The sequence below is a fragment of the Mustela nivalis genome (assembly GCF_964662115.1).
Source record: "Mustela nivalis genome assembly, chromosome: 14".
Lineage (NCBI taxonomy): Eukaryota > Metazoa > Chordata > Mammalia > Carnivora > Mustelidae > Mustela > Mustela nivalis.
The window spans coordinates 77625375-77641248 of record NC_139033.1 but is presented as its reverse complement, the minus strand read 5'-3'; the positions used below and the strand labels follow the sequence as shown (position 1 = coordinate 77641248).

The window sequence follows — 15874 nt, the reverse complement described above, 5'->3', positions numbered from 1 at the left end:
CCCACATCTGTAACTCTTGCTAACCATGAGCAAACAAACAAACAACTAAGGGTCAGTCTACAGAATATCTGGTCAGTACCCAAAGCTGTCAAGGTCATCAGAAACAAGAAAAATCTGAGAAGATGTTACAATCTGGAGGAGCTTAAGGAGACATGATGACCAACTGTGATGCCCCATTATTGATGGGATTCCAGAGCAGAAAAAGGGCATTAGGTAAAAACTAAGGAAATCTGAAAAATAGAATGGACTTTGGTTTTAAGAAAAACGTGCTAGTACTGGTTCTCTGCTGGTAACAAAGGTACTATGCTAATTTAAGGGGTTAACAATAGAGGAAACTGGGTGTGGGGAAACCTCTGTGAAACCTTTGCAAGTTTTCTGTAAATCTCAAATTATTCCAAAATTTAAAACTTACTTTTAAATATCCCTTGCAACATTTTCTATGTCAAATATATAGAGATATTCTTTATCTGCAATGTAATGGATACGCCATAACTTACTTGGACATACCCTGTCATGGTCAATTAGAGATTTAGTAGCTTTGTCCTACAGCTGCCCATGCCCAATAAACATTCTTAAATATGCATGCATATGCAAGGATTTGTCTATATCTAACACATAAACCCTACAGAAGCTTTGACAAGTACCATAGAGGAAGCTATACATAAGAAGTAAATGCAGGGGACACCTGGGTGGCTCAGTCAGTTAAATGTCTGCCTGCGGTCCAGGTCATGATCCCAGGGTCCTGGGATTGAGCCTCGCATGGGGCTTCCTGCTCAGCGGAGATCTTTCTTCTCCCTCTCCACTCTGCTCATGCCCTCTCTTGCTATCTCTGTCTCTCAAATAAATAAATAAAATCTTTAAAAAATAGAAGTAAATAAAAATAAAGAAATCCATCATCTTAAAAAAAAGAATCAAATGTTCTAAAAATAGATCTTGAAGGCTTTTATGTCACCTTCCTATTGCCTTTATTTTTAGTACAACTTCCCCGCAGATTAATGATGTTTGTTTCTTTCTTCTCCTGTAAAATATTCCATTTCTGAATTTCTAGAACACTTGGTTTATTTATGCAATGAAATACCACCCAGAAATTAAGATGACTTCTATTAAATATGTGCTTAAGAGTATATACAAATATGACCATTTATGACCATTTATATAAAGTCAAATTCATATAACAATAGTATGCATTATTTAATGGATGTAGAAATATGTAGTAAAAGTGAGTAGATGCTTATGGAAATGATATACACTAATCTCAAAACAGTGTTTGGTGGAGAAGGGAGAGGAGAAGAGGAGAAGCAAGAGAATCATGGAGAAGGACACTGACTTTTTTTTTTTTTTTTTTTTTTTTTTTTGCTTTAATGTAAGAGAAGCTGCAATGTATCAGAATGCTAGTATCTGTTTTATCTAAGCAAAGGGCATTTATTTGTGTGTTTTATTAGTTCTGTCTATACATCCAATTTTTAAAATTTAAAAGAATTTTATTTATATGTGGTTGAGTTCAATCCATTGCATTGTGGACACATTTTTATAGGACCCGTCTTCCCTCTGATACTTCAAAGATGGACTTTATCTTGCCTATATTGGTACCTGTTGATGGCACATAAATGTATTCACTTCTCCCTTTTCTTTTTCTCCAGACACTTTGCTTTTCCTTGTTTTTTAAGATTTATTTATTTTATTTGAGAAAGAGCATGCATGCCCAAGTGGTGGGAGGGGCAGAAAGAGAGAGAGAGAGAAATTCCCAAGCAGACTCCCTGGGGAGCAAGGAGGCCACTGTGGGGCTCTGTCTTAGGATCCTGAGATGATGACCCGAGCCAATAACAAGAGTCAAATGCTAAACCAACTGGGCCACCCAGAAGCCCCTGATACTTTGTTTCTTTTTTTAAAATTCTTTTTTATTTTTTCATTGTTCCAATATTGATTATGCATTGCAACCAGTGCTCCATGCAATATGTGTCCTCCTTAATACCCACCACCAGGCTCACCCATCCCTCCAGCCCCCTCCCTTCCAAAACCCTCAGTTTGTTTCTTAGAGTCCACAGTCTCTCATGGTTTGTCTCCCCCTCTGATTTCCTCCAATTCACTTTTCCTTTCCTTCTCCTGGTGTCCTCCATGTTATTTCTTATGCTCCTCAAGTGAAACCATGTGATAATTGACTTTCTCTGCTTGACTTATTTCACTCAGTATAATCTCCTCCAGTCCCATCCATGTTGATACAGAAGTCGAGTATTCATCCTCTTTGATGGAGGTGTAATATTCCATTGTATATATAACTCATATCTTCTTTTTCCATTTGTTGAAGGGCATCTTGGCTCTTTCCACAGTTTGTTGACTGTGGCCATTGCTGCTATGAACATCGGGGTGCATATGACCCTTCTTGTCACTGCATCTGTATCTTTGGGGTAAATACCTAGTAGTTGCCTGATTTCAAGCTTTACTACAAAGCCGTGATCACCAAGACAGCTTGGCACTAGCACAAAAATAGACACACAGACCAGTGGAACAGAGTAGAGAGCCCAGATACGGACCTGCAACTCTATGGTCAAATAATCTTCGACAAAGCAGGAAAAAAAGTCCAGTGGAAAAAAGAAAGTCTCTTCACTAAATGGTGCTAGGAAAATTGGACAGCTATGTATAGAAGAATGAAACTTGACCATTCTCTGACACCACACACAAAGATAAACTCAAAATGGATAAAAGACCTCAATGTGAGGCAGGAATCTATCAAAATCCTAGAGGAGAACATAGGCAGTAACCTCTTTGACATCGGCCACAGTAACCTCTTTCAAGACATGTCTCCAAAGGCAAAGGAAACAAAAGCTAAAACAAACTTTTGGGAATTCATCAAGATAAAAAGCTTCTGCACAGGAAAGGAAATAGTCAACAAAACAAAGAGGCAACCCAGGGAATGGGAGAAGATATTTGCCAATGACACTGATACTTTGTTTCAATTGAAGCAAGGCCATATAAGAGAATGAAAAGGAATTCAAGGAAGATATTATTCCCTCAATCATTCACCAAAATAGTACACAGCTCTCAGGCTGTCTTTTATTTCTCCATACACTAGGTAATAGATGGAGTTTTAGTGCCTTTAGTAGTGGGTGTGAAGAAAAAAAAAAATTCAGGGCTGTATGTAGTATTTCTCTTAAATACTGTCACTGTTGAGTGGACAGTTAAAAATGCATCATAATTATAAAGGGGATAAGGAAAGAAGCTTCAGGTAGTTTTTGTTAGGAGAAATCTCCAAAATCTATAAAAAGTGAGTAATTCAAAATCACACATACAACAGGAAATTACTTACTCAAAATTAAAGAATCTGAAAGCTAACATTTTTAATTAAAAAGACAAAAATACTAAGACAAATCAATGGAAACATTTTTTGTCCTTTTTTAAAAATATTTTATTTATTTATTTAGAGAGATGGGGAGAGAGCACAAGCAGGGTCACAGGGAGTAAGCAGGGAGCCCAAAGCAGAGCTCCATCTCAGGGCCCTGAGATCATGACCTGAGCCATGCCTAACCAACTGAACCACCCATGTGCCCTAACATTTTCTGTCTTAAAAGTAGAAATTCTCGGGGCACCTGGGTGGCTCAGTGGGTTAAAGCTGCTGCCTTCGGCTCAGGTCATGATCCCAGGATCCTGGGATTGAGCCCCGCATCGGGCTCTCTGCTCAGCAGCAAGCCTGCCTCCCTTCCTTTCTCTCTGCCTGCCTCTCTGCCTACCTGTGATCTCTGTCTGTAAAATAAATAAATAAAATCTTTAAAATTAAAAAAAAAAAAGAAAAAGAAAAATAGAAATTATCAGATACTTCTGAGGACCAGTGCACACTCTCACACCTTGTGCCTCTACCCATGCAATGACATATAATGGAACAGATGTTCCCAACATTGGCTGCAAGGTCGTGAAAGATCATAAAGACTTTCCAAATCTTGAAAAAAAAGTTCTATCATATTCAAAAGTGTCTTAATTTAAGACATACTCCATTTCCTTAAAAATAGTGACCTATATAACACAAAAGAAGTACACAGATTTCAGTCTAGTCCAGTTCCAAAAGTCTGTGGAGCCGCTGATTTATTTGGGTTAGATATAGATGTTAACTTTCAAGTTTTATTTATGAAATCCAGTTTAATCCAAAGTATCATGCCTCTGTGTTTTGGCTGTCTTTGGGCCTGTACTGTGTTTAGAACCTTGGGAAGTAGACGTTCATGAGCAGCTTGGTGTTCTCCAATCTGTCCTCACTAAATAGAAAACTGCAGAGAGAGATGCTGGTCCCATCCAACAGGACGTGTGGCAACTGTTAGGCACCAGGTCCATGACTTTTTCTTCACCTGGGAGAGCTGATCCCGTTGGCTGACTGAACACCATCAGATCCCTGGTTCCTTCCATTCTTTACAGGGTTTGGGGTTCATCAGGAAGAGCTTCCGTGTGCCGGCATTCCTTTTACAGTGCTAGATTGGGGAACTCCTCTTCCAACTAGCTGTCAGACACCCTGATGACACAAAGCACAACAGTGTTTCCTCAATGATTTTAAAGAATCTCCCCCTGTACACACAGCAAAAGGGAATTATCATCTTCATCACTGACTGTATTGATAGTTTTAAGAATGTTAATTATATTGTGAAGAGTAGTTCTAAATGTTTATTTTTTTATTTCCTTTTATTTTTTTAATTAACATATAATGTATTGCTTGTTTCAGCATACAGATCTGTGATTCATCAGTCTTACACAAGTCACAGCACTTACCATAACACATAACCTTCCCAGTGTCCATCCCCTGGCCACCCCATCTCTTCCACCCCCCTCTCCTCCAGCAACCCTCAGTTTGTTTCCTGAGATTAAGAGTCTCTTATGGTTTGTCTCCCTCTCTGGTTTCAGCTTGTTTCATTTTTTTCCCTCTCTTCCCCTATGATCCACTGCCTTGTTTCTTTTCTTTCCTTTTTTTAAAAAATTTATTTATTTATTTATTTATTTGACAGAGAGATCACAAGTAGGCAGAGGGGCAAGCAAAGAAAGAGGGGGGAAGCAGGCTCCCTGCTGAGCAGAGAGCCCGATGCGGGGCTCAATCCCAGGACCCTGAGATCATGACCGGAGCCAAAGGCAGAGGCTTAACCCACTGAGTCACCCAGGCACCCCCACTACCTTGTTTCTTAAAGAAGATGTGAAATACACATATGCACGCACACACACATGCATGCACGCATACACACACACACACACACACACACACACACACTGGAATACACAGCCATCAAATCATTGCTATTTACAATGATATGGATGGACTAGAGGATTTTATGCTGAGCAAAATAAGTCAATCAGAGAAAAACAGTTATATGATCTCACTAATATGTGGGATGTAAGAATATAAATATTTATTTTGAAAGATGCATCAGAGAAAAAGGTTAATTAGAGGTGATCAAACCTTTAGTAGTAGACTACTGACAATATTCTGACAAGGGCTTCTGGATACTCTATGTAGCAGGTCATTGCTGTTCCATGAATTGTTTGAAACAAATTTTCAACAAGTTAAACACAGATGTATCTGAAAAAAGGAAGCATTAAAAATCTATATAGCAGTTTGGCATTGGTGTGGCACTCAGGTGTGTGATTATTTTTCTATTAGTTACTTTTTCTTGTATTTCACAAATGTGTCTGTACCCAATGAATGGGTATTTCCTGGATGGTCCTCATAGGTCGTTTGGGAAACACGTTTTAGAAAGTGACTGCACTTGTCCTTAGTGATATTCACTCAACAACCAGCCTTGAACCATTCATCTTTGGGCTGTTGAGTGAGCAGTTAGTGTCAAACTGATCAAAGAAACAGGCAATTTCAAGATCTTCTTACCTGAGTCTTTGAAAAATACATTTGTAATACTGATATTTGCTGCAACGTTTTTGCATTGATTACATGATAGAAATCTACAATCTTTTAAGTGATATCTTGAATTATTCTTGAAATTGTATTAGGAAGTCTACTCTTAGGGCCACGCTTATCATAAATCTGAGTATGGGCTGTTTGGAAAACTACTGTAGGTGTTTTAGAAGATGCCAAGAACTGTATGATATTGGCCCTTAAGGAGTTCATGACCTATTTCAAGACACAGGGCACAGACATATAACAGGAGACTAATGATGAAACTCATTGTGATCTTTGCTTAAATGAGGACTATGGACATTAAATAGGCCAAAATGGAACACACATAACAGTTGAGATGGGTCTGGGGAGCAGATGAGGTTCATATTGGCCAATATTAGTGGGTCAAGAGAGACAATGGACAAGGAAGTTTCTTCTAATGAGAAGAATCAAGAACTGCCTACGAGAGACTTACTGGTCTGCTAGGCGAGAAGTTATCCCAACCAATTCCTGTCTAGCATCCAGCAGGATGTGATAATAAGTATAGCCTGTAGTGTGTTGCCCAAACTCTAGATTTCCAGATGGGAGATTTTGCTGCAGTTGTGATGTTACTAGTTGGTGCAATTTTGCAGAACAATATGGAGTACTTCTTGAACTGTAAGAAATGACCAAGCACCATGTAGGGATCCAGCTGGTGATTTGTATAACTGGGTAGCATTTTGAAATGGTTTTCCTTAGAGCAGGAAAGGTATGTTCTCTATATGAGAAAGAAGTATACATGTGTATTTGTGGGGCATCTGGGTGGCTCAATTGGTTAAGCATCTGCCTTAGCCTACGTCATGATCTCAGGGTTCTGATATGGAGCCCCAAGTCAGGGTCCTGCTCAGCGTGGAAACTGCTTCTCTCTCTGGTCCTCCCCTCCTCTCCCTCCCTCCTTCCCTCTCTCTCAAATAAATAAATAGAATCTTTAAAAAAATGTGAATATTTAGATTATAACCTGAATGTTTCATCAAGGAACAGTTCTTCATTTATTTCTCATTAATATCACCAAATCTGGACATTAGCTATTTATAGTACTATTCAAAAAATAGGTCTATAATTCCAGCTTGACTCATCTGGATCTATATTTTTATGCAAGGAAAAAAATTAATACCTGTCCTATTTGAAAAGAAGTTTACTGGCTGTAGTGCTTACAATCTGAAACTGTTGTACCTAGGATATTTGCAAACCCCATATAAACAATTCCAAGTTGAACTGGCAGGAGAATTATTTCCAAGGGAGGAAATTGAGGCTCAGAAATGTCTAAATGCCATATGCAAGGTCACACAGTTGATAATTCAAGTGGCATATCTAGATTCCTGTTCTTTTTATCGAGACCTACAGACTCTGATTATTTTCAAGTTTATTGTGAGTTCATGCTAAGGCCATTTAACTCAAGGGATTAACTTTAAAATCAAAATATTAATCAAGTATGTACCACCTGAATCTTCATCACTTTTTTTAACTTTTAAAAATAACCCACATCTTGTTACCCCTAGACTTGTGGTCATCAGGGTAGGGAAAGAGTGGGCAGGGCTGGAAGAAGAAAGGAAAGTTGGTTATTTTTAAGTGGTTGGTGATTTCCCCTGAAGTTACTTCCACAGGGTACCCATGTTGGTGTAAGAGGTCAGGGTTGCCAAGGACATTTTCTGGGCAGCTGCCCTTAGGGCTAGCTTTATACCTTCAAACACAGTTGTCTCGAAGGCTCTATGCTTCTCTCTGAACCATGATTTACTTATAGAAAGGAGACGTCACCTTTCCCTCTTTGAATCTACTTGCTGTTTGTTCCTGGGTACCCACCTGACTCAGGTGAGTGTGTGTAACCATCAGTGATAATGACCGCTGACTCATTTGGCTTCTTGAATACTCAGAATACTCAGCATGGGGAGCACTAGGACCCTTGGACCCTTGGGGTCTGCCACCAAACCCCTTTCCAGGGAAAATGGTCTCAGAATAGAAATGGCTAAACAAACATCCTGGAGGAAAATCTTGTCTTGGTGGAGCTATCCCAGGCTTCAGTGGGCCTCCTCCCTTGTGAGCTTGGTTCCTAACCTACAGCCCATCCTTTGCACTCAAACTCCCTGAGAAATACCTGTTCCTCCTCCCTCCTTCCCTTTCTGTTTCTTCCTTCCATTCAGTCCCCCATTTATTTTGATTAAAGGATCTAAGGTTAAATGAGAGGGTTGTTAAAAGATAGTTTCTCGGGTGCCTGGGTGGCTCAGTGGGTTAAGCCTCTGCCTTCGGCTCAGGTCATGATCTCAGGGTCCTGGGATCGAGCCCCGCATTGGGCTCTCTGCTCAGCAGGGAGCCTGCTTCCTCCTCTCTCTGCCTGCCTCTCTGCCTACTTGTGATCTCTGTCAAATAAATAAATAAAATCTTAAAAAAATATATATAGTTACTCTAGACAATTACTGCCCTGAAGCAATCATTTACTGTAGTTGGAAAGAATATATTCCCTGGTTTCATAAGAGGATGTAAAACCTGCCCAGACTTCACAATCAACCTAACTGCATACTTATCCATTCTCATTAGCAAATGCCTGTTTAACTGAAGACTACATCTCCCTAGATCATAAAAAAGCTCTGAGATCTGAAGAACAAAAAGCTCAATGAAAAATGCAATGTCCACTCTCACCCCCACTAAGATGGTTGCTATCAAACCGTAGAACATATAACAAGTTCTGGGAATAATGTAAGAAAGACTAGAGCCCTTCTGCTCTGCTGGTGGGGTTGTAAACAGTGTAACCACAATGAAAAACAGTGTGGAGGTTCCTCACAAAATTACCAATAGAAAGGTCCAACAATCCTACTTCTGGAACTATACCTAAAAGAATTGAAAGCAAGGATTTGAAGTGACATTTGTACACTTGTGGTCCTAGCAGCATTATTTGCAATGAGTTAAAGGTGAATGTTGATCTACAGAGAAGTGGATAAACAAAATGTGGTCCATACATACAATGGAATATTATTCAATCTTCAAAAGGAAGGAAATTCTGACTCAGGCTACAACATGGATGACCCTTGAGGACATAATGGTCAGTAAAATAAGCTAGATACAAAAGAACAAACACTACGTGATTCCATTTGTATGAGGGACCTAGGTAGTCAAATCCATAGAGACTGAAAGTAAAATGGCGGGTGCCACGTGCTAAGGGAAAGGAGTTATTGTTTAACAGGTAGAGAGTTTCAGTTTTAACCAGTGACATTGTTCTAGAGCTTGGTTGCAGCGCACGATGACTATAGTTAATATACCACTACCCTGTACACTTCAGCATTTAAAACGGTAAATTTTATGTTATGTCTATTTTACCACAATTAAGATTTTTTAAAAATGTGGTCTTATTTTCAGTATTACATAGTTCTTTCGCAAGTGGCTGGGTATCTGTATTACTAGCGACCAAGCAGATGTGGTCTGGAGGAAACTGAAAACAGGTGGAGGTTTTATAAATCTGCCAACATGTGCAAATTGAAACAAATACGCTGCCAATTTGTAGTCACCATATGTTGTCAGATATTACGAGTGCCTTGGAGGAAGAGGGAAAAAAAAAGTGCAAAACCAGTGCCCCCGGGCAGGTGGAGAAACATCTACAGTGAGCCCACAGAGCCCCCAACAAAGCTGAGAGAGTCAGCTGTCCGCTTGGGCCTGCAGGTGAAGAATAACCAATGTTCTGGGATCAGGGATACTCCTTGTAGCTCCAAGGTCCTCTTCTATTGAAAGGGGTGAAATGGATTTTTACACATAATAATCTGAGTAAGGCACAGTTTTGGGGGGGGTCTTGAAAGAATGTTCCAGGCTGCTCCATATTTTGTTCTTATTGGGTATTCGAATCTCTTACTGCTTCTTAATTATCAACCTCTGGAGTTGAAGAAGTTACTTCTCATCTATGTACATTTATGTATCGACTCTTCCGAAAGATAAAGTTCTGAATTCTTATTGGCAGCCTGTAGAGAACAAAAATAATTCTGTTACATATGATCTAAGACAGAATTTAGATAAAGTGTCCTTTCGACGTCTTTGTTAGGTTTATTCTGTGTTCTTATTTCCTAGACTGAGGGCACTAAAATGATGCAGGGTGTGGCCGGAGCTGCAGCAATGGTTCTCTAAAAATTCTAGAATTCTCCTGTGAGCTATGTTTCCTTCCCATTCCTTCTTTCTCTTTCCCTTTTTCAAAAGCAGTAACCTTGCTATCCCTTAGTCTCTACTCCTGCTGTAACCACGGTCACCTGCTATAACTTCGTGGTATAATTTAGCCTTAGTGCTTTTAATTCATTCGCAGAAACTTACACTTAAAACTTGCTATATTCTAGGCAAGTCCATCAAAGCAAGATGACAAAACACATATCCCTTTTCAAAGAAATTAGAATCAAGCTGGCAGAGATAAGCACATAAACTAACAATAATCCAACTACAAATTATGACTGCAAATACTGTTCTTGTTTATGCGTTGGGCAGGACAAATTTATTCCAGTTAGAAATCTTACATTTCCCAGAGGTGGATTCCCTAACTCCCAAGAGGTAGACGTTGATGATGTCCAGGATGTCCCCCCATAACAGAAAGGAACAAGAAAAAGAAGCCAAATGAAGAGTGTTGGAAACTACTTATAGAGGATCAGCTTTACATTAACTATAGGCCATCCAGACCAAAAGGAAGAATGAAGAATTAATGCTTTCAGCAACACCAACCATCATCAGTGAGCATGAGGGTTCAGGTGATGGGTTATGATGGTAATATAATTATGCATTCCTGGGCCGCTAGTGTCCCTGGGTCCCCTGTAGTAATTTGGAGTGGTTGAGCATACTTGGAAGGAGTAGGTGGATATGTGTAGATTATGGGGTGCAGTTGGGGTGGGCCTCGAGTGGTCCTGAGAGATATCTGAGAGTCTCAGAGTCTGCCTGGCCTGCTGCCTTGGTTTTGCATTGCCAAGGAGAGGACAGAGCCTCCCTGGAGCACATACCCCAATCATTGATTTGACAAACCCTGAAAAGTCACAGCTATCTGTAAATCACTCTGGTCAAACAAGAAGTAGCAAGGCCAAAGGGAATGAGATTTTATGGTAAACCCCAAATAGCCCAGCATAGTTTGAGTTCATGGTGTCTGGGAGAAAGGAGAGGAGACCTGGCTGCTTGAGGCCTGGGAGGTAATTTGCTGGGACTTGGGGTTATTCTCCAGACAGCAAATGAAAAGAAAATAGGAAATGGGAAGAAGAAGGTGGCATGCTGGACTTGAGTTTTCTGAAGGTGACTCTAACAATGGTCACACTGTAGAGGAGAGAGAAACTAGAGACCACCCTTTGTTCAGGAAGAGAAGCTGAAGATGTGTTCTGTGGACAGGGATGTTGGGAGTGAAATAGGAGAGCAGGACAGACCAGATACCAAAGCAGGAGCGTGTGCCCCAAGGGTCTGATATGTTTCTACTGGAAACTGACCATCACAGAGGAAGCTGTCTCCAGCCATCCTCTGAAAAATAGAAGAGTTTGTGAGTTCTTAAGATCTTCTGGAAAATGCTCTTTCTTTGTTCATGTGCTCACACCCCTGTCTACCCCCAATTCTATTAGGTTTTATAAGGACCTGGATTTTCAGAGATGGTGAGCCACCCACCCAATGCACCTTGACTGTTATTGATAGAACCAGCCTGGGGTCCAAGTGTATTCCAAATGCATTGAAGAGAGAAGCTTTATCTTTCTGATTCTAAATGAGCAATAAGCAGGAATGCAGAGCTCCATGGCCGTGTCACTATTTGCTTCTCAGGCAAAGAGACATTTCTATGGAGAGAGATAGAAGATAGTCATTTTGAGTATTTTATTGACCAATGAACAACAGGGGCATTTTTATTCAATCAATGTGAACTAGGACCACTGTAAATACATGAGCAGTTATATGGGAATCATCAAGATGGAAGGAAGTTTATATATATCCAATGAGGCAGCAGTAACAAAAAGAGAAGATTGTTCTCACTGTGCCCAGTTTATCTTCCCAGCCCAGCCCCACAGCCTGGCAACATCTGACAGGACTTCTCTTTTCTCTCATTTACTCACCCACACCCTTCTTTGACTATCCTAACAGGGAACATTCTTTCTCCTGACTACCCTTTCCAGACAGAAACACCTCCAGACAGAAGGGATTCTGTAACATCTTGCTCTCCTCAAACAAGCATATCTCATCCCTGTGGTGAGATCGAGAGTGAGTTTCCTGGAGGCCAGGTCTGATAATTTCACTTTTCTTTGTATTGTCAATATTAAGAAGCAATTCTGGATAGGGAAGATTCACAAGAAAAAATTGAGTAAGTTAAATAATAGTTGGGTGTTACACAGCATCCTAGAATTTTTGTGCCAGAAATGATGTGAAACTTTAAGTACAAGCCTCCCATGTTATATAAAAACTTTTATCTAGAGCATCCAACCTATTAAAAAAAAAGAAAAAAAAAACATAGAACTCTTAGGTCTTAACCATATTTGTCTAATACTGTTAGAAGTTCCTTAAAGGATACCACAATCCATCATTCTAGAGCTTCTGACCCATGTTAGTTAGTCCATACTCGTAGTACAAAACATGAGACTGATTCTCACTGTTCTTACATAAGTGTGCAAAATCAGTGTGTAATAAGCTATAATATTAATGGTAAGCTGTGGAGTGTCCATGTAGACTTTTAGGAGGCATGTGGTTCAGTTTACAGACAGCTGCAGAAATTTCTACTGACTTTCTGACGCAGGTATATATAAACTGGTGATTGATGATGTCATTGTTAGTGCATGCACCAGGTGTGAGACAAGAAGAGGAATGACTTGGGGGCTGAAACCTATGCCTGATTAATCCAGAGACTTGCAGCTAACATTTGATTTGAAATCTCAATGCTTTCAGTTCTGCACACTACATACCAGAAATTAACATTTTAATCTAGGACTGCAAAACCATTTTCAGAGTGTTCCACCATTCTAAGAGGGTCATAACTCTTTTTTTTTTTTTTAAGATTTTATTTATTTATTTGACAGACAGAGATCACAAGTAAGCAGAGAGGCAGGCAGAGAGAGGGAGGCAGAGAGAGGGAGAAGCCAGCTCCCTGCTGAGCAGAGAGCCCGATGCAGGGCTCGATCCCAGGACTCTGGGATCATGACCTGAGCCGAAGACAGAGGCTTTAACCCACTGAGCCACCCAGGCGCCCCTGGACATAACTTTTTTTTTGTTAGCAGGACATTTTTCCTTCTAATGCTAAGTACAAAGAATCTTGCTAGACTTAGAAGAAAAGCCTTGAAATAAGAGCAAGCCCTACTATAACTTACATTTTTCTGATAAAATTGAAGAAAGTTTAGTTTCTATTTAGCTTACTCTAAAATCTATGTTGAACAGTTCACCAATATGACACTTCCCTTGTGATAGAAAACAGTGAGAGCCCTGGGAGATTTTATAAGTGAGGGACGTGTAGTTCTTGAAGATCTTACAACTGAATGAAGAATATAACACAAGCATTAATGGAAGTTCACATCTAAGAGATACAAACAATAGAAAGAGACTCACTTAATGTAAATGTTTTATTCATTTAATAAAACCCTTTCTTAGAAAAAGGGTAAAATGTAAAATGTAAAATGAATTCCCAATGAATCATATTTATATAATTTCCATGATAGAGTCAGAGACCTTCTGATCCTATAGTAGGAATAACATAAAAAGTATATCATTTCAAAATTTAACAAGCTTCATAAAGTTATATTTCAAAATAAATAATTGATCATAAATTTTAAAATGAGAATTTGCCCATAAATGAAATTTGACAGAAATATATATCTTCCAGAAGTTCTAGTATATACTATCTGGCTTTTATGGCTAAATTAGAGAACTGTGTCCAATTTCAATATTTGCCTAAGAATATCAACACTAGCTGAATAACTAACACTAAATCCTGCCAAAAATAAAATAGGTGCCCATTTCGCTGACCTTAGTAAGGTGTCCCCACATACTTGGTATTTTAGTAATGCAGGAATCTAATAGGGTTGATTGGCAATTAAAATGTAAATTTCTAATAGATATGCAAGGAGCTATTATTAGATAAATTAGTCTGATTAATGGTATTAGCATTATATATTAGATTAGATAGTATTAGATTTTTGAGTCAGTGTAAAGATCATTGATTTTATATACTTGCACACACATTAACACACATTTATATGATTTAAGGATGTATATTTTCTATATATGTATATATAACATATATATATGTATATATGTATATTATATGTATATTTATATAATACATATTATATGTATATGTACAGATGTCATTTAAGGATACAGTTGTATATACAGAAAAGTAATGAAATACCTACACTGGGATGGCTTAGCCTAGGGCTATCTCATAAGCCTCTTAAAAATAAGATGTTTTTATTCTATGTTAGGGACATGTAATTTATTGCATCTTCCTATTATTTTCCTTTGTTTTGAAACAGGTTGTTTGGTATCAAATCAGTCATTCACACAGACTGTTCCAGCACCTGGAAGATCATAGCAAACCCAGACCTGTCATGGTATCACCATGCCAACCCCATCGTCCTGCTGGTGATGTACTACACGCTCGCAACGCTCATCCGCATCTGGCTACAGGAGCCCCTCGTAAGGATCGAAACGTTTGGTGATCTTATGGAAACTCCAGGGGAACCAGTCCATTCCTATTTTTAAAATTTTTTAAAAAGATTTTATTTATCCATTTAATAGAGCAAGAGAGGGAGCACAAGCAGGGGGAGGGAGAGGGAGAAACAGGCTCCCCGCCAAGCAGGGAGCCTGATGTGGGGCTCGATCCCAGAACCCCGAGATCATGACTTGACGCAAAGGCAGACACTTAACTGACTGAGCTGCCCAGGCACCCCAGGCCATTCTTATTAACTGCTGACTTACCAGTGATAAATTCTTTTTTTTTTTTTTTAAAGATTTTATTTATTTATTTGACAGAGATCACAAGTAGGGAGAGAGGCAGTCAGAGAGAGAGAGGAGGAAGCAGACTCCCTGCTGAGCAGAGAGCCCGATGCAGGGCTCCATCCCAGGACCCAGGGACCATGACCTGAGCCGAAGGCAGAGGCCTCAACCCTCTGAGCCACCCAGGTGTCCCACCAGTGCTAAATTCTTAAATAGCTATAGTGTTCTGGTGCTAATATTTTATTTTTGCGAAGAGCACAATGGGAATACATATGCTATTAGAACAAAGTCTGGTTTCCCTTTGATATATCACCAGCAAGAATGGTCAGTGGTGAGGAAAATCAAAGATAACTTCATTGAGGACTTACTAAGTGCCAGGTCATACACAAGGCTATTCCTCTACATTATCTCCATTTCATGCACTACGTAACTCTGAATAGGTATCATACCCATCCTAAAAATGAAGAAAGTGAGGTTAGAGAGGTAACTTGGTCTGAGCAGTAGGAATTAGCTTCAAACCCACATTTGACAACAAAGCTAGGGCTTTGGGGACAAGCCAGACTGTTATCTTGGTGCCCGGACTTCCAGAAACTTCTCAGACCTCTAACATCTGTGAATGGGATAGGAACACCCCAGCTGTCAGTGATACCTGGAGTTTCCCAAGTACCCCATTGTGAGGTATGGGGACCAGGGATTTTCCTTTAAGCACAACAGAGAACTGGTTTCTTCCCATGGGGTATTATTAACAAGGCATATGCCACCTTTGAGGGCCGTGTGAGAGAGCCTGGGTAGCTTCTCTCTTTTCCCTTTTTGTGAGAGAAAACATTAGCCACTTATATTTCTTATCCTAATTGAAGCTCAGTCGTCAGGTAGCTCATCAGCACACAAGGCAGGAAAGTAGTGTAGACAGGGTTGTCACACTCTCATCCACCCTCTGCCAGGGGAGCGTTCACACCTGAGAAGCCATTCCTAATGAGCACGGCTGCATGAAGTCACACGTCTTCTCCTGTCACTTCTAGATTCGGTCCTTTTCTGTGTTCATACCCGCAGACTATTGTTCACACATTCACTTGGGCA

General features: G+C 39.7%; 1 protein-coding gene across 8 annotated transcripts in view; it reads left to right on the top strand.

Moving 5' to 3' along the window:
* The window catches only part of PIEZO2 (piezo type mechanosensitive ion channel component 2), a 451232-nt gene that overhangs the window by 307385 nt on the left and 127973 nt on the right, over positions 1-15874 (top strand). For all 8 annotated transcript variants that reach the window (XM_082697369.1, XM_082697373.1, XM_082697368.1 and 5 more), the window contains exon 8: positions 14335-14497. In XM_082697369.1, the coding sequence (XP_082553495.1) occupies positions 14335-14497 (163 nt within the window). The remainder of the gene's footprint in view (positions 1-14334; positions 14498-15874) is intronic.